We start from the raw sequence: 26,496 nt of genomic DNA, 5'->3' as shown, positions 1-26,496 counted from the left end.
TAAGTGATTAATTTTCTTATAAGAAAATCTATTTATATAATTGTCTAAGGGTTTTTCCTTCTGTCTGTCTGTCTGTCCTGGAAATCCCACGTCTCTGATTGGTCGAGGCCGCCAGGCCTCGACCAATCAGCGACGGGCCCAGCATGGCGACGATGTCATAAAGGTTGCCTCGACCAATCAGCGACGGGCACAGTCTGCCGCGAATTCGCATCGACCAATCAGCGACGGGCACAGTATCGACGTAGATGTCATAATGGTTGCCATGGCGACGATGATGTCATAAAGGTTGCCTTGACCAATCAGCGACGGGCACAGTCTGCCGCGAATTCTGGAATCATCATTGTCCATATACTACGGGGACATGCATATTCTAGAACAGGGGTCCCCAACTCCAGTCCTCAAGGCCCACCAACAGGTCATGTTTTCAGGATTTCCTTAGTCTTGCCCAGGTGATAATTGCATCACCTGTGCAATACAAAGGAAATCCTGAAAACATGATCTGTTGGTGGGCCTTGAGGACTGGAGTTGGGGAACACTGTTCTAGAATACCCGATGCATTAGAATCAGGCCACAATCTAGTCTAACATAAACCTGCAGATGCACGTGGGATTGACCCAACTACCTGTGCAAAGCTTATAGTCATTAGCAGGTAGCGTGGCCGAGCGGTCTAAGGCGCTGGATTAAGGCTCCAGTCTCTTCGGGGGCGTGGGTTCGAATCCCACCGCTGCCAGTATATTTTTATGCTTATTCCTCTACACTAGGAGTTTATACTTTTTGAATGCGGTAACAGCGCCACCTAGTGATGACGTCGCTAAACACACAGCTCAGTGCATTGTGGGTAAGATGAGCCGCTCCCCACGTGTCTGCGTTACAGGCAGTATGGCCGCCGCCTGAGCTCTCGGCCGGGAGTGAACGTCTGGGAGTCGCGTGCGGCAGGTAGGCCGGAGGGGGGGATATCCGGGCCGGGGGGTATATACAGGCCGCGGGCACAGGCTTCTCCCCGGCTGTGTTTTATTAGGTGTCCACAGCCGTGTCCTGGACCATCATCCCCCTGGTGCCGGGAACTTCTCACTAATAACAACCGTGTGATTACATCATCCAGCTGTCACTGTCCCTGTATACCGCTGCCCCCCTGCTTACCACTGCACCCTGCCACTGTTTGCTGCTTACCACTGCTCCTGCATATTGCTGCCCTCTGCCACTTCTTACTGCTGCCCCTGCTAATTTCTACCACTGTGCTGATGCCCCCTTACTGTTGACAACTGCCCCTGCTTAGTGCTTGCTGCTGCCCCTACCTAGTGCTGCCCTTTACTGCTGCCGGCCTCTTTGAGCAGTGCCCCTACAGACTCCTGCAGTGTAAATCCGCCTGGTTTCTTGTCTCCCACCACGACACTCGTACATCTCTAATCTATAGAATATACGCTGCTCAGCAATACAGCAAACTACATTTTGTGGAATTCTGCAGATCACGAGTTGAATACACGTTACTGATCTGCAAATGAGGAAAAAACGTTCAAAACGTTCAGATTTTGTTTCAGTATCTGCTGCTGGCAGCTGCCGATCAGTGATGTCACAGCTGTGTTTGATGGGAGACAAGTCTGGAGACGCTGCAGGCCACTCACAGTAGCACCAGCAATATGCGGCCTGGCGGTGTCATGTTGAAAAAATGCCCCCTCTGCATGGGGTCGACCCCGTGGTGTCCAGAGCAATCCGGCAATGACTGCATTCAGGAGAAGACTGGGAACCATCACTTAAGGGGATTCGCCTCCATTACCCTCTTTCTATGCAACGTAACGGCCTTTTAGATCGGTGGTGTGAGGTCACTGTTTCTGGACGCCTGGCTCGTAACCTAGTGTGGTCAAATCCCTACTGATGGTTTGTGGAGACACTGACGCCACCAGTTTGGTGTGTGATGTGCAAAATGCATCAATCATGGAACCAGTGGTGCGGCCGTTTCTCCACAGTGTCCCAGGAGCAGTTTTCCAACTAGAACAACGCCAAGCCACATATGATCATGAACAGCCTGTGTGGCCTAACCGCGCTCCCGCGGCCTGCAGCGTTTCCAGGCTAGCCGCGCTCCTGCGACCTGCAGCGTCTCCAGACTAACCTCACTCCCACGACCTGCAGCGTCTCCAGGCTAGCCGCGCTCCCACGGCCTGCAGCATCTCCAGACTTGTCTCCCATCAAGCACATCTGGGATATCACTGGTCGGCAATTACACAGGCAGCTGTCAGCAGCTGATCTTGATTTCTGGGCCCAAGTGCATTCAGCGCAGCAGAGCGTCGTCTTACATGATGTCGAAATTGCCTGTTTTTCTCAGCTTTCAGGACGCCATTAATCCTGAAAATTCACATGTACATTAGACCCTACCTTGTGAATTAAGGTGTCTAATGAGCATGTGCAAAGGTCACTGGAAAGAATGGAGGTGAAGCAGGGTCGCCTGTCACATCACCTATTGTGATTGATGGATCCTGTGTTTTCAGCTCTGTATAGAGGCGTTACCTATCATTGCGAACCTGCCTGGGATGATAATGAGACTGCTGAAAGCTGGCCTCGAAAGGACAGTAAACAGGAATCTAAATAAAGTCCCAGTGTAAAATACAAGATTACCATATTTTTTTTTTTTTTTAAATAAAGATCATGAAATTTAAAAAATAAATTACCAGCAATAACCGGACTTAAAAATAGGTACGGTAATTGTCTGAGGACATGTTCCATTAATTCATTGCTGTTTACACTTTGTATAAAAGGGGATCCGCAAATGATCATGAAAACTGCCTGTGGGAGATGGAATCGGGCAGGATACTGCTCCCATTGAAGTAAATAGAGGTCGCCCTATGCAGTGCCTCCCCTAAGAAGCCTTAGGTCACACACAGGTTTTATGGCTTCATTCACACAGGGTTGGTGGGCATCTAGTGAAATGTTGACCCTTTTAAGGGCTTTATCAGAGCTAAATATTGACCCCTGGGACCCTCGCCAATAATAAGCGGAATGTATGGGGCTTTCGCACTTGCCCCCGTACCTTGGATAGTCTGTCTGGGTGCCTGTTCCTAATCACATGAATGGGACTGACCTTTAGTACCTGTCCTTGGCACAATATTTGTACAGCGCTGTATAGAAACAGAAGCTGAGGCGCAGCTCCGGCATTGTGTGGATTGGCGAGGATCACAAATGTAGAAGCCCTACGAATTAAACATTGATGTTCAAAACCTCCCAGACTTTTTTCTTTCCAGTGGGCTAGATCTGATTTTCATTCATTTTTGTGTCCATTTTTCTTCTGTGTAAAAAGAGAAAAAAATGTTCCAGCTTCTCCTTCCCAGGGCGGGTATGAGAGTATAACAGACCCGTGTGCACTATGTCAGAGCCACGGACCCAGTATAGCCATTGTGCCTGTGCAAGGTAAATAATCCCAGAAGCCGGCCGAGACCAGAAGTAAATAATCTCAGGAGCCGGCCGAGACCAGAGGTAAATAATCTGAGGTCAGGAGCCGTCCGAGACCAGAGGTAAATAACCTCAGTAGCCGGCCGAGCCCTGAAGTAAATAATCCCAGAAGCCGGCCGAGCCCTGAGGTAAATAATGTCTGTAGCCGGCCGAGCCCTGAGGTAAATAATCTCAGGTCAGGAGCCGTCCGAGACCAGAGGTAAATAACCTCAGTAGCCGGCCGAGCCCTGAGGTAAATAACCTCAGTAGCTGGCAGAGCCCTGAGGTAAATAATCTCAGTAGCCGGCCGAGCCCTGAGGTAAATAATGTCTGTAGCCGGCCGAGCCCTGAGGTAAATAATCTCAGTAGCCGGCAGAGCCCAAAGGTAAATAATTTCAGTAGCCGGCCGAGCCCTGAGGTAAATAATCTCTGTAGCCGGCCGAGCCCTGAGGTAAATAATCTCTGTAGCCGGCCGAGCCCTGAGGTAAATAATCTCTGTAGCCGGCCGAGCCCTGAGGTAAATAATTTCAGTAGCCGGCCGAGCCCTGAGGTAAATAATCTCTGTAGCCGGCCGAGCCCTGAGGTAAATAATCTCAGTAGCCGGCAGAGCCTAGAGGTAAATAACCTCAGTAGCCGGCCGAGCCCTGAGGTAAATAATCTCAGTAGCCGGCAGAGCCTAGAGGTAAATAACCTCAGTAGCCGGCAGAGCCCTGAGGTAAATAATCTCAGTAGCCGGCCGAGCCCAGAGGTAAATAATTTCAGTAGCCGGCCAAGCCCTGAGGTAAATCTCAGTAGCCGGCCGAGCCCAGAGGTAAATAATTTCAGTAGCTCGCCGAGCTCTGAGGTAAATAATCTTAGTAGCCGGGAGAGCCCGGACTTCCTGGAACATTAGTGAGTCAGCATATTACAACACCATTGTTGGGTTCAAAATCGTATCCATGTGCTGCCGAGAAAATCTGCCTAAATTGGCCGGTATGGCAGCAGATCGGACAACGCCGCCTATCCCCTTTTATGCTGAGGATTTTCATTATAGATTTCACACTTTGCAGTGTAGAGTTGTGCAACAAATCCGCAGCAGAAACCTGAAGGTCGGCATTGGATTTTGCTGCAGATTTGGATACATAGCCTAATTGCTGCAATGTGCGGAGTGTATTTATAAGACCTTGATTTGCCAATTAATTTTTTTTTGTATTTAATTTACTCGCTTATATAGCGGCATCATTCCACAGCACTGTACATCATCATCATCATCATCACAATCCACATTCCCTTTCAGTATCAGGTTTGCTTTGCATATACGGTATTCATTATTTTTGGTGTTTTTTTTTAACATTTTTTTTTTTCAGGCAGAACCTGCCTGAAAAAGACGACATGTGCATGTAATGTTAGGCTACTTTCACACTAGCGTTAACTGCATTCCGTCACAATGCGTCGTTTTGCCGAAAAAACGCATCCTGCAAAAGTGTTTGCAGGATGCGTTTTTTCACCATTGATTAACATGAAGCGACGCATTGTGACGGATTGCCACACGTCGCACCCGTCGTGCGACGGATGCGTCGTGCAGTGGCGGACCGTCGGGAGCAAAAAACGCTACATGTAACGTTTTTTGCTCACGACGGTCCGCTTTTTCCGACCGCGCATGCGCGGCCGGAACTCCGCCCGCACTTCCCCGCACCTCACAATGGGGCAGCGGATGCGCTGGAAAAATGCATCCGTTGTGCGGCGGAGACAACGCTAGCGTCGGGGACCTCGGCCCGACGCACCGCGACAGGCCGAGCCCGACGCTAGTGTGAAAGAAGCCTAAGTGAGAAAAGTGTTTCACATGGGAGTAACCTCAATGTTTGCCGCCATGTGTTTAGGTACCATCGTTCTGTCCGGTGTGGAGCAGAGCGCAGGGCGTTGGTTTGTCTGACAGTAGTATGGAAAATGAAGATGACGACCCAATTATACAAGAGGTAAGTGGAGCCATCAGTATATCGCCATTATTAATAATCCCATATATGTGCGGAAGTTTGGGCAGCTGGGGCCACGGGACCCCCGATCTAATGACAGTTGATGGTTTTTATGGCGGATCACTTAACAAGTTTGTAGATCCAATGTCAGCAGGATTCCCTGATGTGAGCGCTGCATCTTTCTTCTTACCCCCATTCTCATCACTCCTACTGTTTAGCCAAAGTTCCCCGCTTTTTCAGCAAATTTCCGGGCCTTACAAGTTATACAGTAATGACCTGGACTAGTCCAAGGCAGTCAGTCAGGATCAGCCCAGCTTATCCTGCCAATGTCACACCACAAAGGCTCGAGGGATGTCCCAGGAAAGCGCTGTCCTCCTCCTCAGCTCCGTGACTGCACTGCTCTTCCAGAGTTGGGCGAATGTGCAAAATTTGCGGTGCAGGGAGGAGACGGCGAGGGCTTTGCTGGGACATCAATCACCCCTCCGTGGGCATAATATCCGCAGGATGAACTAAACAGGACAGATGGCCACAGATGTCGCCTTGCGTGTCAGAAGATACGTTACTGCCTTATTGTAGCCATACGTATTAGCCATATTGTAGCCTTACATATTCGCCATATTGTAGCCTTACTGACCCTCATTATTTTGCAGCTTGATGTGTATCTGGCCAAAAGCCTGGCGGAGAAGCTGTACTTATTCCAGGTATGCTCCTAGGCTTGATTATATATCACTAACGAGTTACATCATTTGTATTTGCGCCACTTTTTCTGTTGTCGTCTAGTTATTTCATATAGTGGAAACCTATAGCAGCCATGTATGTGGAGGGCAGGGCTGTGGAGTCGGTAAACCAAACCTCCAACTCCTCAATTTCCATGACACCGACTCCACCAAAATGGGCTCCGACTCCACAGCCCTGGCGGAGGGGACGTGCCTCCCCGCTCATTAGGAGCAATCTCTGATATAGGAGATAACATTAAAGTTGTTAAAAAGAAATGGAAGTACAAGACACAACCGGGTGTGCACGTCCTTAGAAGGGGCTGCGCACCCCTGAAAATGTGCTAAAAACTTGCCAATGTCCGCTGTTTTTATTTCTAGTGCTTTCTTGCCATTGGGTGGAAATGTGGCAGCTGTGTGTATAAAAATAAAAAAAGAATACGGTATATAAAAATCCTAAACTCCTTCCTTTTCCCATTCTGAAAATAGTAAAAGTAAAAAAAAAATGTTATTGCCCTTGTGGCAAGTGCTTTTATCCCATATAGCAAATGCAGTATAACCCCCCCCCCTCCCATTAAATTTTTTAGTTACTTCACCTGTCCAAAAAAATATAAAAAGCTACATTGAAGGGGGGAAAAAAAGTTATGGGTCTGTAAAAAAAATGGTGATACATAAAGTAATGAAAAATCAGATTTTTTTTCACGGTAGTAACATTAAAGCTGTAAATTTTTACAGGGCAGTAAATGCAGTAAGCACAAAGTAAAAATTCAAACATGGTAGAATAGTTTTTTTATACTGTATTTGTGACAAGCGGCAGACGTCTGAATGTGTGAACGGAGCTCGGTGGAACATTGTTTCTTTCCTATTCCCAGTATCCGATCCGACCGTCACTGATGAGCTATGATGGCGTCCCACATCTGTCAGCGAGGATTAAACCAAAGCAACAAAAGGTGCGAGATACATACTGACTCTGTCATCTTTAGTGACTCTTACAGAATGTGACCGCACTTACATTGCCTTCTGCGTGCTTTCAGGTGGAGATTGACATGGCCATTAATACAGTCAGCCCAAATTACTGTCGTAGTAAAGGGGAACAGATTGCACTAAATGTAGATGGAACCTGCAATGATGAGACCAGCACCTACTCCTCGTAAGTAAAGAGGTTATTGTTCTCACCATATACATTTCTGTGTGTAATATATACCATATTTTTCAGACCATAAGACGCACCCCAAATTTTGTGTTGGAAAATAGCAGAAAAAAAAGATTGTTTTTTATAAGATGGGGGTCCTTCTTATTGTCCGAATTTAGGGTAACTTACCTGAGAGCTGACGGTGGTACAGTGGGGTCTCGAAGGCAGGATCTCTTCCTCAGGAAGCCGGTGGCGGCAGAAGTGGGGCAATGCTGCAGTCCCGGGGTGCGATGCTGCGGATCACGGAGCAGGGTTCCCTTCTTCAGGATCACAGCGGCAGAGATGTGGCTGTGCCACGGCCCGGTGTCCACTGTGAGCAGAGTGCATCACCTGTTTCCCTGCGGCCATCTTCCTGAAGCCGTGGGCCTCCAGAGGCCGCTCGTGCGCAGATTGAAATCTCGGCTGCCATTTTCCTGAAGCCTCCGGCGGCCCACGGCTTCATGAAGTTGGCCGCAGGGAAACAGGTGATGCACTCTGCTCAGCGTGGACCCCAGACCGCGGCGCTGACACATTTCTGCCGTCGGAATCCTGAAGAAAGGACCCTTCTCAGGTGCACTCCACATAACCCACCGTCGCAGCGTCGGCACACCTCTGCTGCAACCCCCTATTTTTCTCCCAATTTTTTGGGGAAAAAGTGCGTCTTATAGTCCGAAAAATACGGTATATCCTCCAAGCATTATTGGGGGTGATGATTGCACACCCAATGTAACAGTTTTGAAAGTAATTTGGGGTAATTTTATTATATTGTATCTGTCTTTTTTTTCTTACCAATTTTGTTCTAGAAAACTTATGGACAAACAGACTTTCTCCTCCATACAAGCTGCAGGCGGCACGTCTCGCTATGCGGTTGGATTTTATCGAAAAGGTACAATTGTTGTTGAATAATCTTCTCCAGGTCGGCTCAGTGGCGTCTGACATCTGGTACCCCCACAATCAGCTGTCTGCACCTTTTATTAAATGGCCTCAAAGCAGAGAAATCCATGAGTTCATATAATTCAACTCTAGTGATGAGCGACTGTGCTGGGATGAGGTGTTATCTGAGCATGCTCGGGTGCTGACTGAGTGTCTCAGGGGTGCTCGAATTATATGTTCGAGTCTCGCGGCTATTCGACAGACTGAACACATGCAGGGATTTCCTGTTTGTTAGGCAATCATTATCCTGCAGTAATGACTTACTGACTGGTTTCAGTGGTGATGGCAGCTTGGATAACGGGTGACCCCCTAAGGACGATGATTGGCTGCAGCATGCATGGCCAGCACGTGGTTACCAGAGGACAGGACTGCTGCATCTTGTCCTGCCGGCAGTGCATCCTATACCATTAGATATTAGTGCTGCTGGATCCCTGGGAATTATTTTCCTTCCCTTTACGAAGTCCTGGAGATCCCAATTTATCAATATTCATCCGTATAGTCCTTAAAGGGGTTGTCCACTCCTTTTTAAATATCCTTGTTCCTTTGTGCAATAACTTTTTGTTTTCTCTCCGATGCAGGTGAAATTCACGTGACCCCTCTGCACGGGATTTTACAGTTGCGGCCCAGTTTCACATATTTAGATAAAGCGGATAGCAAGTATCGCGAGCGAGAGGCCGCAAATGATGGTAGGCCATAGTGATGGCGCGGGCACGGCAGATCTGACCACTCGCTTCCGGCATTATAACAATTACTTATTGCTTTGTCTTATCAGCTGCTGGTGATTCCTCCCAGGATGAAGGTGAGGATGACGTCAAGCAAGTAACTGTAAGTCTTATGGCGACTCTTCATATTCTTAGTGTTACACATCTTTGTCTTGGTTTCCATTGATTTATACGAGACCCTGTTCTGTGTTGTGATGTCTATCAGACAGGACACGCTAATGGCGCACGGTGGAGGGCACTGACTTATATCGGGGTCTGTCGCTTCTACCGAGTTGTCTGTCGTTTACTGTCTTGGACACACATTGCAGATGTCTGCTTTTTTTTCATTTCCGGCAGGTTATTCTGGCTACATCATTTTATATGTGAAATCTCTTATTTAAATGAATAAGATGTAGAGGCGATGCAGACATGCGTTACGCTGTGTTTGTTCTCAGAAGACACTCCGATTAGTTTTTCTTTGTAAATGTCGCTTTATCCCCTTTCAGGTACGTTTTTCACGCCCTGAAACTGAGCAGGCGAAACAGAGGAGGGCGCAATCCTATGAATTTCTGCAGAAGAAGCAAGCGGAGGAGTCCTGGGTGCATCTGCATTACTGTGGGATCAAGGTAAGGGGTAGATGGAGGAGTTTTTCCCAGCGTAACATAAAAGATGCAACTACATTTGGTGAGAAGCTAATTTTTTTTTTACACATTATTCTTTTTAGGACAGTCGATCAGAACATGAGAAACAATATCTGCTTTGCCAAAATCAAACGATGACCGAAAACCAAGAGTTAATGAAATCTTCCAGGTAAGCATTTGTGGCTTCTGCCCACGCTGATCATGATCATGTGCGGCGTCTGCCGTGCCCGCACTGATCATGTGCGGCGTCTGCCCTGCCCACGCTGATCATGTGCGGCGTCTGCCCTGCCCACGCTGATCATGTGCGGCGTCTGCCCTGCCCACGCTGATCATGTGCGGCATCTGCCCTGTCCGCGCTGATCATGTGCGGCTTCTGCCCTGCCCGCGCTGATCATGTGCGGCGTCTGCCCTGCCCGCGCTGATCATGTGCGGCGTCTGCCCTGCCCGCGCTGATCATCTGTGGGTTCTAAAGCAGGAAACGCACAATATGTGAAGTTTTATCCCTTTTTAGTCACTACAGGTGCTGTGATAAAATAGCATATATAATAAAAAATCTATATTCTTACAGGAGCAATATAGTTTTTCTGAATATTCAGTTTATACATTCTGTTCCCTCTGTCTTGTATTTCAGTGAGTATCTCCAGATGCTGATGCCTCCCAGCGTTCAGGAAGAAACGTAAGTACTTTGTCGTTTCTCGGTTTCGCATGCCATGAATGTTTGATGACCTGGTGTCTGACTGCCGGTTCCCACCTGGGAAATGTATGGGATCAGAAAACTGATGGGACCTGGATGCCAGGCACCCCTCGGATTCCGCATAATGACTTTTATGGATATTATAGCGATTTTTACTAGACCGCTTACTGACTGTCACATTTATGAATGGGGAGGTGGAGTATCAATCCACAATGGGGAAACGCGGGGTCTCTACATGGTTATGAGCGGATGGGGGGCCAGTCATGTCCACAGCTTCCTGCGCTGACTGCAGGGGCTTCCATCTGTGTCATGCATTATGGTGGTCCCCAGCTGGGTCAGACTACTGCATATTGTGCATTGGCTACGATTGCTCTGTGTTTGGTTGGTTATTTACAAAACATGGTGGCAGGTCGGACATCCAGTCGCCGCTCCATTCATTTTGCATGGGACTGCCGGAAATGAAAACCATGTGCAGCGCTCAGCAGCTCCATGGAAAACGAACGGATCGGCGGTCAAGCATATGTGCATTGCCGATCATTGCAGGATTGAGGGGTCCGCTTTCCATTTGGCAACACGTTATCACCTATCCTGCGGACAGGAGAGAATTATTTTCATCATCCAACCCCTTTAAGTTCAGTTTATTTTTATTATATGTAAATGCCTTTAAGAAGAAATGTCTGTCATTCATGTCAGCTGGGATTTAAAGCTTATTTAGAACAATATGCAATATGCCAGGATAGAAAAAATATATTTGATTTCTGAATAATTCTGTATTTTTTTCTCCCATTCAGGGAAAAGCCTGTAGCTCCGAGCAACGTGTTATCCATGGCTCAACTGAGGACTTTACCACTGGCCGATCAAATCAAGATCTTGATGAAAAATGGTATGTCTGCCCTAGAATGCAGGAGCGGAAAGCCACAATGTAATGTGCCGTGAGGTCCTGGTTCAGGTTGGATACCTGGCGACGTCACAATTCCCAATATCTATTGGATTAAATAATTTTTACAATTGTTTCCTATGTTTGTTTTTTCTGTGAAATGTATAACTTTTTTTTTTTCTCTGCAGTTAAAGTAATTCCTTTTGCAAATCTGATGGGGTTAATGGCTGCGGGAACCGAATCTATTGCAGTTCTGCGGTGCATACAGCAGGTGGCGATGTTGGTGCAGGGAAACTGGGTGGTCAAGAGGTGAGCGCCGCCGTTTCCAGCGATCTGCGTCTCATCCCCCTAATTAATATGCATTAATTTAATAATATTTGTGATCTCGGCAGATTTTTTTCTACTAAAGCACAATTCTGTCCTAAAAGTCAAGAATATGTTTGACTTATAATTGAAATTGTAGAATTTTCCTACTTTTAATGAAATATTATAATTCATTGTAGTGCCAGAAATTTGCCTTGTTGCCCAAAGAATCCAATCTGTTCTTTTTTTTATTATTTTCTAAACTGTTCTGGAAAAAAATAAATCTTTATTCTGTTTTTACTCCAGTGATGTTGTGTACCCAAAAGAGTCGTCCAGCCCTCACAGTGGGGTCTCCGCTGAGGTTTTGTGCCGTGGAAGAGATTTTGTTGTAAGTATATATATATATATATATATATATTACAATACACGTGGGTCTGATATTTGTCTCTCTGCTACCAATTTTTTAAACTACAGAGAGATAGCGGAGGGCAGGAGCCCTCCATTATAGGAAGTAAAGGAGAGGAAGTTCCAGCACCTATAGTGCCGGCAGAATGCTGATTTAAGAGGAACACACACACTCAAAAAAGAGTGGATGGCAAGTTAGAGTATGAGAATCTGGACATAGTAGACTTGTTTCTGCCCCAAAAGTTATTTTAATTTGTTGTTGGGGGTGAGGTAGTAAGACATGAGGCTTTTTGATATAGTTTGTCTGAATGGATTAATGCTCTTTAAATATTATTCATTCATATTGGACACTGGATTTTGTATATGTATCTTTTAGAGGAGGCTTCTCTCCATTTTTTTTTTTACCTAGGCCCTATTGCACTGTACATGTCCTGTAGCTGCATAGATCCCTTAGGGGCATTCCTGTCTCATTAAGTGATGGCATGAAGTTAGATTCCCCCTCTGGGACCCCCACAAGTTGTTGAGGCTGCAGCCCCTTAAGTTTTTTCCTGTAATAATGGCCACAACTGCAAGACCTCTCCAGTCAGATGAATGGTGACTACTGCAATTCACTTCACAGCCACGTGTTGGGGAGGGGGCTGCTGAGCAGGAAAAACTTGTGAAGGGGAATCGGTGCTGAGCCTCGCTTATTTTTAGTATTGATCCCGGAGATCATGAAGTCATGGCATATCCAAGAGTGAAGCCATCACTTAATAAGATGCAGAGCAAAGCATTGTCACTGCTGATTGTCTTTTCTAGATGTGGAAGTTCACACAAGATCGCTGGGTGGTGCGGAAGGAGGTGGGCACAGTGACAAAGGTAAGACCACTATAAGTGTAACATCCAGGCGGAATGGGTATGATGGACGTATCCTCACCATTGTGTCCTCTGTGTTGTGTAGCACATGTGCCGGTGTTATGTAGCCGGCACCTGCCTCTAACAAGCAGCGATTGGTGTTGGCTACGTTCATTGTTATTACACCACTTAAAATAAAGCTGTCAGTGGGATCAACCTTCCTAAGCCGTCTATGTGGACTTGTAGGTCATAGGAAGCCGAATAAAATGACACCTTGATATCTGGGATCTGATGTCTTCTTCTAGAGAAATCCACGTTTTTTCTTGTATGTAAATGAGCTGTTAAGATCTATGGGCCGGACATAGATCTCCCCGAGAATCCGCCTCCATGGATATTTTACATAAAAGGAGGAGTTATCTCTATAAGTTCCTCTTTGCCTTTGTGTGCCGTCTTCCGTATTTCGCCTTTTGTCAGGTCGTGGTGATTTGTGTTGGGGGCGCTTTGTGATGGTAGGAGCTGGGACTACTACTTTGTAGATGAGCCTTGAATGATGGCGTCCTGTTCTGGATCACAAGGTATAGTGGGAATCTGCCTGACTCCGCTCGACAGGACCTGTTTGATGTGCTCCGATGGACTTGGAGGAGGTGTTTGCAGGACTCTAGGTGGAATACTTCTGTAGGCCCAACGTCCCACTTTGACCAGTTTGGGTATGAGACTGGACCCCAGACTTCGCTGCCCTATGGAAGGATTGGGGCAATGTTGGTATCAAAGATTTTTAGTCAGATGGTTTCAGGTGCCTAGTCCAGCGACCATGTCAGTGATCCGTGACCATCGCACAGGAGCCCGTGTGAACCACCTTATACCTTCCAGAATCCTCAACACCACCTCTGATTTCTTGGCTTTTAGTGACATGCATGACCTTGTCCTGGCCACAGAGATTCCGGCCGGTAGGAGGTCGGCCGATGGCCATGGATCACTGACCGGGTTCTGCAAATAACTTTGCCCATATCTTATAGTCATGGTACTACACATACTGCTAAGTATTAATGCTATGAACGTAGGTTGCATTCTTGTTTCTTCTCCTAGCTCTGCCAAGAAGACGTGAAGGATTTCCTGGACCAGATAGCCATACCCAGAATTAACAAAGGCTGGGAGTTTATGCTGCCCTTTGATGAAGATTTTATGAAGAAGCATCCAGACGTGGTCCAGAGACAGTCTATGCTATGGAAAGGTATACAGTCCAAGTAAGTACAGCATCACAACATCTGATGGCACATACGGGACCACCGATGAGGAGATAATGTCACTCGAGGGAGTTCTCGTAAGAAACCTTGGTTGGGAAACTCCGTTCTGTTGACACCGTTCCCTCATTTTGGAAATCTGGGAAAATGAACCCGTGGACTCATCCTCTGCAGGGTTTGTCCTATCAGCGTGTCCTCTGGGTTACATTAGAAGAAGAATAACAGGTATTCTTCTAAGACCCCAGAGATGGGCAGTCTCTTCACATCTGGGCTCGGGGAGCGCCATCTCTATTGCAGCTGTGCCAGATAATGTATATATCTGGACTGTAATGTGCAGCATCAGGTGACATGAAATGAACTGCTCGTTATTAAAAGGGATTTTGCATCATTTTACAGCCAAAATCATGTGGGCTGTGTATGTGCGATCTTATCCGTGCAAGCAATGGCGGTGGGGCTCAGGATCTCCCATACAAAAAGGATCCTACCCAGTGTGGCAGCTAAAGTCCAGTGGTCTTCGTTGTCATATACGGCTGTACGAGCTTTCTTCTACATTTGGTCCTACATGATGTCTGTCTCCTTTTCCAGGTTAGAGAAAGTGTTCAGTTTGTCTAAAGATCTGATGTCCAAAAGGACGGAAACGTCTTCAGGTAATGCTACGAAATGTCAGCTTTGATTTTTGCGTGGGTTATGTGGCTCCCAAATAGGCGGATGGATGGATGGATGGGATACACATACATTACTCAATCCTTATTACAACTGATGGTAGTCTCAAAACGTAAGAATTGGCTCAAAATGCGATCTCCGAGCTCCTGTTTATGGATTTGTCCTTAAAGACATGGAAGCTGATGATCCATGATTGATCCACCGGAGGAAACTAGGATCTAAGAAGTCATCCTAATTTTCCCTCTTCTGTTTAAGACAGACACTTACCCGCTAACCCATCGTAAGTCCGCAGGCGCCATTGGTGTCTGGTATGGCAAATCGGGAACGGCATTTGTAACAGACACCGTGACACGGTTAAGAACAGAGTCTAAAAGCTCTATAATAATTACCTCCAGGTATCCCCTGCGTACCGTACATCTATGTCCTTTAACACTGGCTGACTCTTATCTCGGCTAGCCATACACCAAAGATTTTGGGTGGTCATATAGGCCAACTCTCTGTGATCGTAGACGGGTGCTGACCGAAGGCAGTTTTTTTTGGGGGGGAAAAAAGATGATCTATCGTGTTGAATTTTTACCGGCTTTGTTCGGTGCTGTAGTTGGGTTGGCGTGAATCAATCATGGATAATCAGATACCGTGGTCTCCATAGATGGAAACCTAGACCAGGCAGCAGATCACAGCAGTGATCAATGAGTGATTTCTAAACTTGGCATCCAAAATTACAACAGGAATTACATATCAGCAGTGAGTGACAAGTCCGTCAGAAAATGTCCGACTACTTGGCCAACTTTAGAATCTAAAGGTTACATCAAAAGTACCGGGGTTCTAGAACTGTCCATCAGAAAATGTCCAAATACTTGGCCAACTTTAGAATCTAAAGGTTACATCAAAAGTATGGGGGTTCTAGAACTGTCCGTCAGAAAATGTCCAAATACTTGGCCAACTTTAGAATCTAAAGGTTACATCAAAAGTACTGGGGTTCTAGAACTCATTACTATATAAAGTGGTGTCCTTAGTGTACATGACAGTAGATTGTTACCAGATCTTGGGCTTCATTTCTCGTTACATTTGCTTTGTATTCAGGAGCTTCATCCACTGTGATCACCGGGGACCAAGTGTTGAGCTTAGCCAGAGCCAAAGCCAAGGAGAACCAGGAACGGTTGGAAAAGGATTTACTGAAAAAGAAAGAACAGACCAAACTGACCTCCAGCGTGACCGTTGTGGCGGACGTTCACATCAAAGAGGAGCCGATGAGCGACGACGAAAGCATGGACACCTCGACGTATGAAAGCTTCAATAACGGGCTGGTCAATGGTGTCCATACAAACGAGAACTCCAGAGAGTCCATGAATGGAGAGAAGGATCTGGTGGCTAAAGAACTGGTGGCTTTTGTGGAGTCCACATTTAGGAGGCAGTATGTTCTGACCATGAATGAACTTAAACGATTATTTAATCTCCACTTAGCCAGTCTTCCTCCCGGACATATTCTGTTTAGCGGCATCTCGGATAAAATGCTGCAGGAAACGGTTTTAAGTTCTGGCTGTAGACAGATCATGGTGCCTGTAAGTACTGAGCAGCATTTCACACTTGTCTGTGTGCAGTTTCTTGGCCTGGTCACACTTCTCTCTGCCCCAGCGTAAAACAGTTTAATCTTTCTGCCTATCCGCACCGTAATGTTTACGGGGAGTCGCAGGAGATGGCTTTCTCTAGAACCATTCTATGGAGGTGGCTGTGGGCTGAAGAAGAGCTCTAGGTTCATCTCTCGGCCTTTTAGTAGCGTGGTGGAAAATGCTTTTAAGAGAACACCTTTCTTCCTTTCTCCTTGGCAAAACTCTTATGCCTTGTACAAGAGGGTGGTCATGACGCAGGTTACATCCCTGGATCATGCGGCAACAAGTGGTAAAGTCTTCAGTAGAAGACCACTAGTGATGAGCAAAGGTGCTGGTATAAGGTGTTATCTGAGCATGCTCTGATGCTAACAGAGTGTCTCCGGTGTGCTCGAATAATATGTTCGAATCCCCGCGGCTGCTTGTCTCACGTCTGTTCGACAGCAGCATCACATGCAAACGTAATCCCTGCATGTGCGAGACATGCAGCCGCGGGGAACATACTATTGGAGCACGTCGAAGACACTCGGTTAGCACTCAAGCATGCTCAGATAACACCTTATCCCAGCATGTTCGCTCATCACTAAAGACTACCCAAAGAGTTAAAGAATCACTTCCACTAAGTTATTCATTGTGTAAATGTGCATTTAAAGTAGTGTTAAGGTAGTAATATACTCACCTACTGCAGTTTTCTACAGTTTCTAGTAGCTTTAGCAATATAAATGCTGAGGAGGCCCTGCTATGTATGGCACAAGCTTCAGGTCCCCTAAGGGGACTACTAAATACAGTAAAAACTATTTTTTTAAAAGTTTTTAACCCCTTTCTGACCTCGGACGGGATAGTACGTCCGAGGTCAAAACCCCCTGCTTTGATGTGGGCTCCGGCGGTGCGCCCGCATCAAAGCCCGGGACATGTCCGCCCACCGCTTTTAACTAGTTAAATGCCGCTGTCAAACGCGGCCAGCGGGCCGGAAATGCGCGCATCGTTGACCCCCATCACGTGATCGGGGGTCAGCAATGCATCGGCATGACAACCAGAGGTCTATTGAAGACCTCTATGGTTGTTGATGCCGCATTGCTGTGAGCGCAACCCTCTGGTCGGCGCCCATAGCAATGCAGTAAATCTACTACATAGGAGCGATCTATGCATCGCTCCTATGTAGCAGAGCCGATCGAGTTGTGCCAGCTTCTATTGAAGCATGGCAAAAGAAAAAAAAAAAAAAGTTTTAAAAAATATATAAAAGTTTAAATCACCCCCCTTTTGCCCCATTCAAAATAAAACAATAAAAAAATCAAACATACACATATTTGGTACCGCCGCTTTCAGAATCGCCTGATCTATGAATTAAAAAAAGGATTAAATGATCGCTAAACGGCGTAGCGTGAAAATAATTTGAAACGTCCGAATTACATTTTTTAGGTCGCTGCGACATTGCATTAAAATGCAATAACGGGCGATCAAAAGAACGTATCTGCACAAAAGTGGTATCATTAAAAATGTCAGCTCGGCACGCAAAAAATAAGCCCTCACCTGACCCCAGATCACGAAAAATGGAGACGCTACGGTTATCGGAAAATGGCACAATTTTTTTTTTCACCAATTATATAAAAAATAACCTAGACATGTTTGATGTCTATGAACTCGTAATGACCTGGAGAATCACAATGGCAGGTCAGTTTTATCATTTAGTGAACCTAGCAAAAAAGCCAAACAATTGGGATTGCACTTTTTTTTTGCAATTTCACCGTACTTGGAATTTTTTTCCTGGTTTCTAGTACACGACATGCTAAAACCAGTGATGTTGTTCAAAAGTACAACTCGTCCTGGAAAAAATAAGCCCTCACATGGCCATATTGACAGAAAAATAAAAAAAGTTATGGCTCTGGGAAGGAGGGAAGTGAAAAACGAAAATACCCAGGGTCATGAAGGGGTTAATATGAAAAAAAAAAACAAAAAAATAGTTCAAATCGCCCCTTTTTTCCCTATTAAAAATAAAACAAAAATTTAAAAATACATTTTCAGAATATGAAATTGATCCAATAGGTAAATGGCGTAACAAAAAAATCAAAACACCAGACTTTTTTTGGGTCTGCTGCAATATTGCAATAAAATGCAGTAAGTGGAGAACATCGTGTCTACTCCAAAATGCTATCAGTAAGAACGTCAGCTCTGGGCGCAAAAAACAAGTCCGAGATCCCGAAAAATTAAAACCTTACAGGTCTCAGAAAATGGCGACAAACGCAAACTTACAAATTTCCAAATCTATTTTCAGCACTTAATAAATGAAAAAAAAATTAAATTTAATACATTTGGCATTTGCGCTCTCGTACTGACCCGGGGGACCATATTGCTAGGTCAGTTTTACCATAAAGTGAACATGGTAAATAAAAAAAATTTGTGAAATTGCACTGCTTTTTGCAATTTCAGCGATCTTTTTTTTTTTTTTTTAATCACTATATGACTAGTTGTCTTGGGCTGTGTAGTCCTCCTGCTGTGTAACTCCGCCCCCACCACTGATTGGCAGTTTTCTTTGTGCACTGTCAGCAATCTGCCAATCAGTGGTGTGGGCGGGGTTATACAGGGCTCAACATTCAGAGCACTGCTAGATCTGCAGCAGACAAAACTGATTTTTATCACAACTACACCAAGCAGCCCAGTAATTGATATATCGCTGGAATCAGGGACTCAGTCCCTACATCATGCTGCTCTCAGAATACATAGCAAAACCTACTGTCAGATTCCCTTTAATTCAGTTCACAGTTGTATTTATGTAGAGGGTTACATACCAGAATGAGAGGAATAGTACCCAGGTCACTTGAACACAGGAATGTTTTTCTTTCAGAAGCTTTTATTGTTCCAGGCACCTTCTCTAATAATCCGGCTAATTAGGTCACCGACACAAAAGAATTCCCTGCATTCATCTTTACATGGCATTGATTACGGAATAATGACTCAGTTAATCCTTTATTTTCCTGCAGATTTGGGTAACAGTGCACCTATTCATAGGTTGTAACTCGGGAACACGGAGCTGCAAATCTCCTAGAGTCCCATGTGTTATAGAGGGGTGATATATGAGCGAACGTGCTGGGATAAGGTGTTATCTGAGCATGCTCCTGTGCTATCCGAGTGACTTCACCGTTATTGAATACTAGGTTCGAGTCCCCGCGGCTGCATGTTGAAGTTAGTATGTTAGCACCATAGCATGCTTAGATAACACCTTATCCCAGCACGTTCGCTCATCACTAATAACTGATATTGCTAATTTTGTATTTACCCCCATGGAAAAAAAAACGTATGGGTTTATACAGAATGTGACGTCTTGCTTGGCTACATGGTGGGGGCTAGTACAAAACAAAAATGGTGCAGGTGCCTCTGCAACCAATCAGAATTTGGTTTTCTGTCTAGTTTAATAAATGTATTACCCAGAAAATCACAATTCTGTGGCATCTATTCTCCTTTTGGATATATTGTGGCCCTACACACTGTTTGGGAAAGGCCCAGACTGCGCAGGAGCACGTCTCGCTGATGAGGGGAACAGTCACTCCCAGTAAAGTCCATCATACACTTCCAGGAAGATGCTCCAGCACTTTTTCTTTTTTTAAATGTAAAAATGATATAAATGTAACTAAAAAAAAAAAAAAGTTAAATATCTTGCATTACTCCTCTGTATCGCTATCCTGGGTCAGTATGGGCCCATCACTGACCATAGCTCCAACCGATTGGTCATTTATTTTCCCAGAAATGGAAACCATGAAACTACTAATAGTGATACAGAGTAGTGACGCTGAGGAGTGGAGGTGCCGCTGGTAGTGACGCTGAGGAGTGGAGGTGCCGCTGGTAGTGACGCTGAGGAGTGGGGGTGCCGCTGGTAGTGACGCTGAGGAGTGGCGGTGCCGCTGGTAGTGACGCTGAGGAGTGGGGGTGCCGCTGGTAGTGACGCTGAGGAGTGGCGGTGCTGCTGGTAGTGACGCTGAGGAGTGGGGGTGCCGCTGGTAGTGGCGCTGAGGAGTGGGGGTGCCGCTGGTAGTGACGCTGAGGAGTGGTGGGGCTGCTGGTAGTGACGCTGAGGAGTGGCGGGGCCGCTGGTAGTGACGCTGAGGAGTGGCAGTGGCCCCTGGTAGTGACGCTGAGGAGTGGTGGGGCCCCTGGTAGTGACCCTGAGGAGTGGCGGTGGCCCCTGGTAGTGGCGCTGAGGAGTGGGGGTGCCGCTGGTAGTGACGCTGAGGAGTGGTGGGGCCGCTGGTAGTGACGCTGAGGAGTGGCGGGGCCGCTGGTAGTGACGCTGAGGAGTGGCAGTGGCCCCTGGTAGTGACGCTGAGGAGTGGTGGGGCCCCTGGTAGTGACCCTGAGGAGTGGCGGTGGCCCCTGGTAGTGACGCTGAGGAGTGGCGGTGGCCCCTGGTAGTGACCCTGAGGAGTGGCGGTGACGCTGAGAGTGGCTGGGCCGCTGGTAGTGACGCTGACGAGTGGCGGGGCCGCTGGTAGTGACGCTGACGAGTGGCGGGGCCGCTGGTAGTGACGCTGAGGAGTGGGAGGGCAGCTGGTAGTGACGCTGAGGAATGGCGGGGCCGCTGGTAGTGACGCTGAGGAGTGGAGGGGCAGCTGGTAGTGACGCTGAGGAATGGCGGGGCCGCTGGTAGTGACGCTGAGGAGTGGCGGGGCCGCTGGTAGTGACGCTGAGGAGTGTCAGGAGATCGTGTGTTTTTTTTTTTTTGTTTTTTTTTATTTCTCACTACACGGTGTTCATTTTAACAAGCAGTGGGGAACCCTTTTATATGGGATTTATCCTAGTAGTGTAACTAACAATAAAAAAACCACAAAGAATGACTTGAGATTTGTCTTCGGTATCTGAGGCTTTTTTCTGTTCTTAGTTCCCTCCTCAGAGCACGGCTACACCTGAGGAACAAAAAGTGTTTGCACTCTGGAGCTGCGGGGACCCCTATGACAAGGTAAGATGGAGCACAGTATCTTGTGTGCACTGATGACGCCGCTCCATTTAATAACCTGTAATAAACGGTTTTACACTACAACTACACATAATGGGGTAATCCAGCCTAAACAAGGCATTGTCTATCGACTAGTGGTAACTGTTGGGATTATTGTGGTTCCCAAAAATAGGACACCCATCGATTGCCAGTTGGGGTCTGACTGCTGGAGCCGCAGGAGGGTGTTTTTTCATTGATGGGTAACTTTTAACATGGAGTATTAGGTTGGACGCCTGACTGCTGCCCCATTCATTCTCTATGGGTTTGCTGGAAAAAGCAGATCCGGTGCTCAGCAGCTCCAGAGGGAATGGAGTATAGAGAGCGGTCGGGTAGGTGCGCTGCTGCCACAAAAAAAGTCTTGCCGATCGCTTGTGTGTTCTCTGAGCCCCTGCCAGGCTTCTCTAGTTGCGACTTATCTCACAAAGAACGAAAAAGGATTGGCGCTCTGAAATCAGATATGCCAGATCCTTCTCTCCACTGATGAGGTTGTCTGCCATTAGGTCTTCAGTGTTAGGCTACGTTCACATTCGCGTTGTGCGCCGCAGCGTCGGGCGCTGCAGCGTCGCCGCATGCGTCATGCGCCCCTATATTTAACATGGGGACGCATGGACATGCGTTGTGTTGCGTTTTGTGACACATGCGTCTTTTTGGGCGCACGCGTCAGGGCGCAGAGAACGCAGCAAGTTGCATTTTTTTTGCGTCCAAAATCATCCAAAAAAAGGATGCATGCATCACAAAACAATGCGTTTTGCATGCGTTGTGCGTTGCGTCGCCGACGCAACACACAACAACGCAAATGTGAACGTAGCCTTACAGGGTCACCGGTCTCCACACTTCACATGAACCTTTACATGTTTGTCCCATAGGAAAGACAAACCCTGCTGGAACTCTTCTCCAAGGGCCACCGGTTGCGTAGGAATGCCATCCAGACCAGGATGAGCCAGGAGTTTGGGGAAAGTGTCGGTAAGCTGCAGCTGGACAAGGTGCTGAAGGTAAGACGTGTGTAAGGAATGAACCCTCTCTGTAAGCTTCTATGCAGAACCCATATTTTATGATGGCATCTAATAATTGTCTGCAAAACATTGTTCATATCTTCCCATTTGCATATAGCAATGTATTTTTGATTAACGTTATTATTGAGCAACTACAGAGCTGGTGGTTCCCCCAAAAGGTTAATAAACCTGAATATTTAAGAAAAGTAAAAGTTTTGTCTTTGTTAGGGGACTATGTCTTTGTGCGGAATTATTAGGCAACTAAAGTGAGAATAGTAACCAAACAACTCAATATGCACAAAAATACACTTGACGTTCCCCAAAAATATCAGGTACCCATATAGCCGCCCTTCTATTCAGTAACAGTCATCAGCTCCATCCTTGGAGCCTGTTGACGATCATCTTTTTGGGCACCAACCACAACCTCCCAGATACTGATAAGAGAGATGACTTTGCCTTCCCCATAAATTTGCCATTTAAGAAGGACCCACAGGGTCTCAGTACTGTTTAGGTCAGGTGAGGAAGGGGCCATGTAATTATTCTTTCATCTTTAAGGCCTTTACTGGGGGGCCGAGCAGCGAAGACTTAGATGCTGCAAAGGAGCATTGTCCTGCAGAAAAAACACGGTTTTCTTGAAAGACGCATACTTATTCCTGTTACGTTTTTTGAGGAAAACGTCTTCTAAAAACAGGCAGTAGGTTTGGGATTCAATTTTGAGTCCATCTGTAACAAAAAAAAAAGAAAAATCCAACTAGCTAATTTTTAATAATACCAGCCCATAACAGTGCCCACCTCCACCTTACTGGTGTCTGAGTGGAAGTGGAGGTGTGTGCCCATTACTAATCCAACCACGGGTCCATCAAGTCACTCATCACATCAGTACATAAAATCATTAGCCAATTACAGTAGTATCTGAAGACATATTGTTCAAGTCTTGATGTTTCTCTTCTGTCTCTTGCTCAGTGGTCGTCAGGTTTCAGCCTTCCTTACTTTGGCCATGTCTCTGAGCACTGAAAACCTTGTACTTCTGGGTCTTGGTCAGTGGTGGTTGGGTTTCACCCTCCCTTACCTCAGCCATGTCTCTGAGCACCTTGTACTTCTGTGTCTTGCTCAGTGGTGGATGGTTATCTGCCTTGCTTATCCCGGCCGTGTCTGAGCACTGAACACCTTGTACTTCTGTGTCTTGCTCAGTGGTCATTGGGTTTCTGCATTCAGTGCTCAGAGACACGGCCGAGGTAAGGAACACCTCGTACTTCTGAGTCTTGTTTAGTTGTGGTCCGATTTCTACCTTCCTTACCTCAGCCATGTCTCTAAGCACCTTGTATTTCTGTGTCTTGCTCAGTGGTGGTTGGGTTTCTGCCCTGCCTTAAGGTACCTTCACACTAAGCGACGCTGCAGCGATAGCGACAACGATGCCGATCGCTGCAGCGTCGCTGTTTGATCGCTGGGGAGCTGTCACACAGACCGCTCTCCAGCGACCAACGATGCCGAGGTCCCCAGGTAACCAGGGTAAACATCGGGTTGCTAAGCGCAGGGCCGCGCTTAGTAACCCGATGTTTACCCTGGTTACCAGTGTAAAATGTAAAAAAAAACAAACAGTACATACTGACCTTCGCGTCCCCTGGCATCCGCTTCCTGCACTGACTGAGCCCGGCCCTAACAGCAGAGCGGTGACGTCACAGCTGCGCTCTGCTTTTACTTTACGGCCGGCACTCAGTCAGTGCAGGAAGTGGACGGCGGGGGACGCGAAGGTGAGTATGTACTGTTTTTTGTTTTTTTTTACATTTTACACTGGTAACCAGGGTAAACATCGGGTTACAAAGCGCGGCCCTGCGCTTAGTAACCCGATATTTACCCTGGTTACCATTGTAAAATATCGCTGGTATCGTTGCTTTTGCTGTCAAACACAACGATACACGGCGATCTGACAACCAAATAAAGTTCTGAACTTTCTTCAACGACCAGCGATATCACAGCAGGATCCTGATCGCTGCTGCCTGTCACACTCAACGATATCGCTAGCCAGGACGCTGCAACGTCACGGATCGCTAGCGATATCGTTTAGTGTGAAGGTACCTTTACTTTGGTCGTATCTCTAAGCACCTTGTACGTCTGTGTCTTGCTCAGTCTTGGTTAAGTTTCTGCCTTCCTTACCTCAGCTGTGTCTCTGAGCACTGAACACTTGTACTTCTGTGTCTTGCTCAGTGGTGGTCGAGTTTCTGCCTTCCTTACTTCAGCTGTGTCTCTGAACACCTTGTACTTCTGTCTTGCTCAGTGATGTTTGGGTTTCTGCCTTGCTTACCTCGGCCATGTCTGTGAGCACTGAAAACCTTGTACTTCTGTGTCTTGCTCATTGGTGGCTGGGTTTCTGCCTCCCTTACCTCAGCCATGTCTCTGAGCACCTTGTACTTCTGTGTCTTGCTCAGTGGTGGATGGTTATCTGCCTTGCTTATCCCAGCCGTGTCTGAGCACTGAACACCTTGTACATCTGTGACTTGCTCAGTGGTCATTGGGTTTCTGCATTCAGTGCTCAGAGACACGGCCGAGGTAAGGAACACCTCGTACTTCTGAGTCTTGTTTAGTTGTGGTCCGATTTCTACCTTCCTTACCTCATCCATGTCTCTGAGCATCTTGTACTTCTGTGTCTTACTCAGTGATAGTTGGGTTTCTGCCCTGCATTACCTCGGCCGTGTCTCTAAGCACCTTGTACGTCTGTGTCTTGCTCATTGGTGGTTAGGTTTCAGCCTTCCTTACCTCAGCCATGTCTCTGAGCACTGAACACCTTGTATTTCTGTGTCTTTCTCAGTGGCGTTCGGGTTTCTGCCTTCCTTACTTCAGCCGTGTTTTTAAGCTCCTTGTACTTCTGTCTTGCTCAGTGATGTTTGGGTTTCTGCCTTGCTTACCTCGGCCATGTCTGTGAGCACTGAACACCTTGTTCTTCTGTGTCTTGCTCATTGGTGGCTGGGTTTCTGCCTTACTTACCTCAGCCATGTCTGTGAGCACATTGTATATCTGTGACCTGCTCAGTGGTGGTTGGTTATCTGCCTGCTTACCTCGGCCGTTTCTCTGAGGACTGAACATCTTGTATTTCTGTGTCTTGCTCAGTGGCGGTCGGATTTCTGCCTTACCTCAGCCATGTCTGTGAGCACCTTGTACTTCTATGTCCTGCTCTCAGTGATGGTCGGGTTTCTGCCTTCCTTACCTTGGCCATGTCTCTGTGCACCGAACACCTTGTACTACTTGGCTTCAGAGAGGTTGCAGTTCTGGACTGGAGGATAATGGCTTCCTGGTCTCTTCGTAAACCTTTGGCTAGTTGCAATAAAAGTTAAAATATTATGACTAAAATACTTGTCTGATAATTGTAAGGCTGTGTGCACACGTTGTGTTTTTTTCGCGATAAAAACACATACGCATCCTATCATTTAGAATGCATTCTGCAATTTTTGTGCACATGTGTTTTTTTTTCCCTCGAAAAAAACGCATCGTGGAAAAAAACACAGCATGTTCATTAATTTACATGTTCATTAATTTAGCGTTTTTTTTTCATGTTTTTCCCACTTTATAATGCATTGGGAAAGCTCCGGGAAAAAAAAGGCATGCGGTTTTCTTGCAGAAAATGTCCAATTTTCTTCAGGAATTTTCTGCAAGAAATTCTTACGTATGCACATACCCCAAGAGTAAAAAAGAGACTGATCTGTATATTAATGCCTGATTCTTTTCCTAGGACTGTTGTGTGTGTTACGGAGGAATGTGGTATCTTAAAGGAACAGTACAGTCCTGATGGTTCCAGGGAGCAGTAGAATAATCCAGTGGCCTGAGCCCAGATCGGATCTGTTCTAGATGACGCCCTCTTTGGCCCTTGCACCATCACAAAATCGTTACCAAAGGCAGAGGATGCAGCACGCTGTATGGTCTGTGGAAGGAAGACTGTTCCCAAGAAGAAAGCTGCTCTTTTGAGGTCTTTATTTTCTTTTTTTAAAAATTCCTTTTGTTCTCTAACCTCACGTTAATATGCACGCCCAGTTGAGGAAAAAGATTGGGTGAATTTTGGGTTTACACACGTGCCAACATCCGAATCTGAATGACACGACTTTGACTGCAATAACGGCCTGAACCGATTTGCTCATAAGGATGAACTGACACAAGGAGATGTGCGCATGCGCCTCCATAAGGAAGGACGATGCCCCGCGGCTCTGCTGCGGTCAGCCAATAGGATTGTCAAGTGCTGGGAGTGGACGCGGAGGAACCAATAAGAACTGGTGACATTGCTGGGAATGAGGTACCGCGTGATGTCACTGGCTCCTAATGTGTAATTATTGGCAAGCACACAATAATAGAAATAAAGGTGACGAGGCCTAATCAATT

At 46.5% G+C, this 26,496-nt stretch overlaps 1 protein-coding gene and 1 non-coding gene across 2 annotated transcripts; both read left to right on the top strand.

Annotated features, from left to right (window-relative positions):
• Nucleotides 1-648: 648 nt before the first annotated feature.
• TRNAL-AAG (transfer RNA leucine (anticodon AAG)) lies at nucleotides 649-730 on the top strand. Its single transcript has one exon. It is a non-coding gene; the product is annotated as a tRNA-Leu (tRNA).
• On the top strand, nucleotides 661-26,496 carry POLR3E (RNA polymerase III subunit E). Its single transcript, XM_077275045.1, has 21 exons — nucleotides 661-936; nucleotides 5,280-5,375; nucleotides 6,023-6,073; nucleotides 6,958-7,035; nucleotides 7,120-7,235; nucleotides 8,060-8,142; nucleotides 8,768-8,875; nucleotides 8,962-9,014; nucleotides 9,397-9,516; nucleotides 9,615-9,700; nucleotides 10,163-10,207; nucleotides 11,017-11,108; nucleotides 11,291-11,411; nucleotides 11,712-11,793; nucleotides 12,609-12,668; nucleotides 13,731-13,888; nucleotides 14,471-14,532; nucleotides 15,632-16,110; nucleotides 21,026-21,103; nucleotides 22,006-22,131; nucleotides 25,856-26,496. The coding sequence occupies exons 2-21, from the start codon at nucleotides 5,340-5,342 to the stop codon at nucleotides 25,910-25,912; spliced, it is 2,091 nt and encodes a 696-aa protein (XP_077131160.1). The 5' UTR covers nucleotides 661-936; nucleotides 5,280-5,339; the 3' UTR covers nucleotides 25,913-26,496.

This window comes from Ranitomeya variabilis, chromosome 7, assembly GCF_051348905.1.
Source record: "Ranitomeya variabilis isolate aRanVar5 chromosome 7, aRanVar5.hap1, whole genome shotgun sequence".
Taxonomy (NCBI): domain Eukaryota; kingdom Metazoa; phylum Chordata; class Amphibia; order Anura; family Dendrobatidae; genus Ranitomeya; species Ranitomeya variabilis.
This window is presented reverse-complemented; position numbering and strand designations above follow the sequence as displayed.

Coding starts and splice junctions, on each gene's coding strand:
- POLR3E (XM_077275045.1), top strand. CDS start 5,340: ATGGAAAATGAAGATGACGACCCAATTATACAAGAG. Junction 9,015..9,396: donor ATGACGTCAAGCAAGTAACT/GTAAGTCTTATG, acceptor ATCCCCTTTCAG/GTACGTTTTTCACGCCCTGA. Junction 9,701..10,162: donor GAGTTAATGAAATCTTCCAG/GTAAGCATTTGT, acceptor CTTGTATTTCAG/TGAGTATCTCCAGATGCTGA.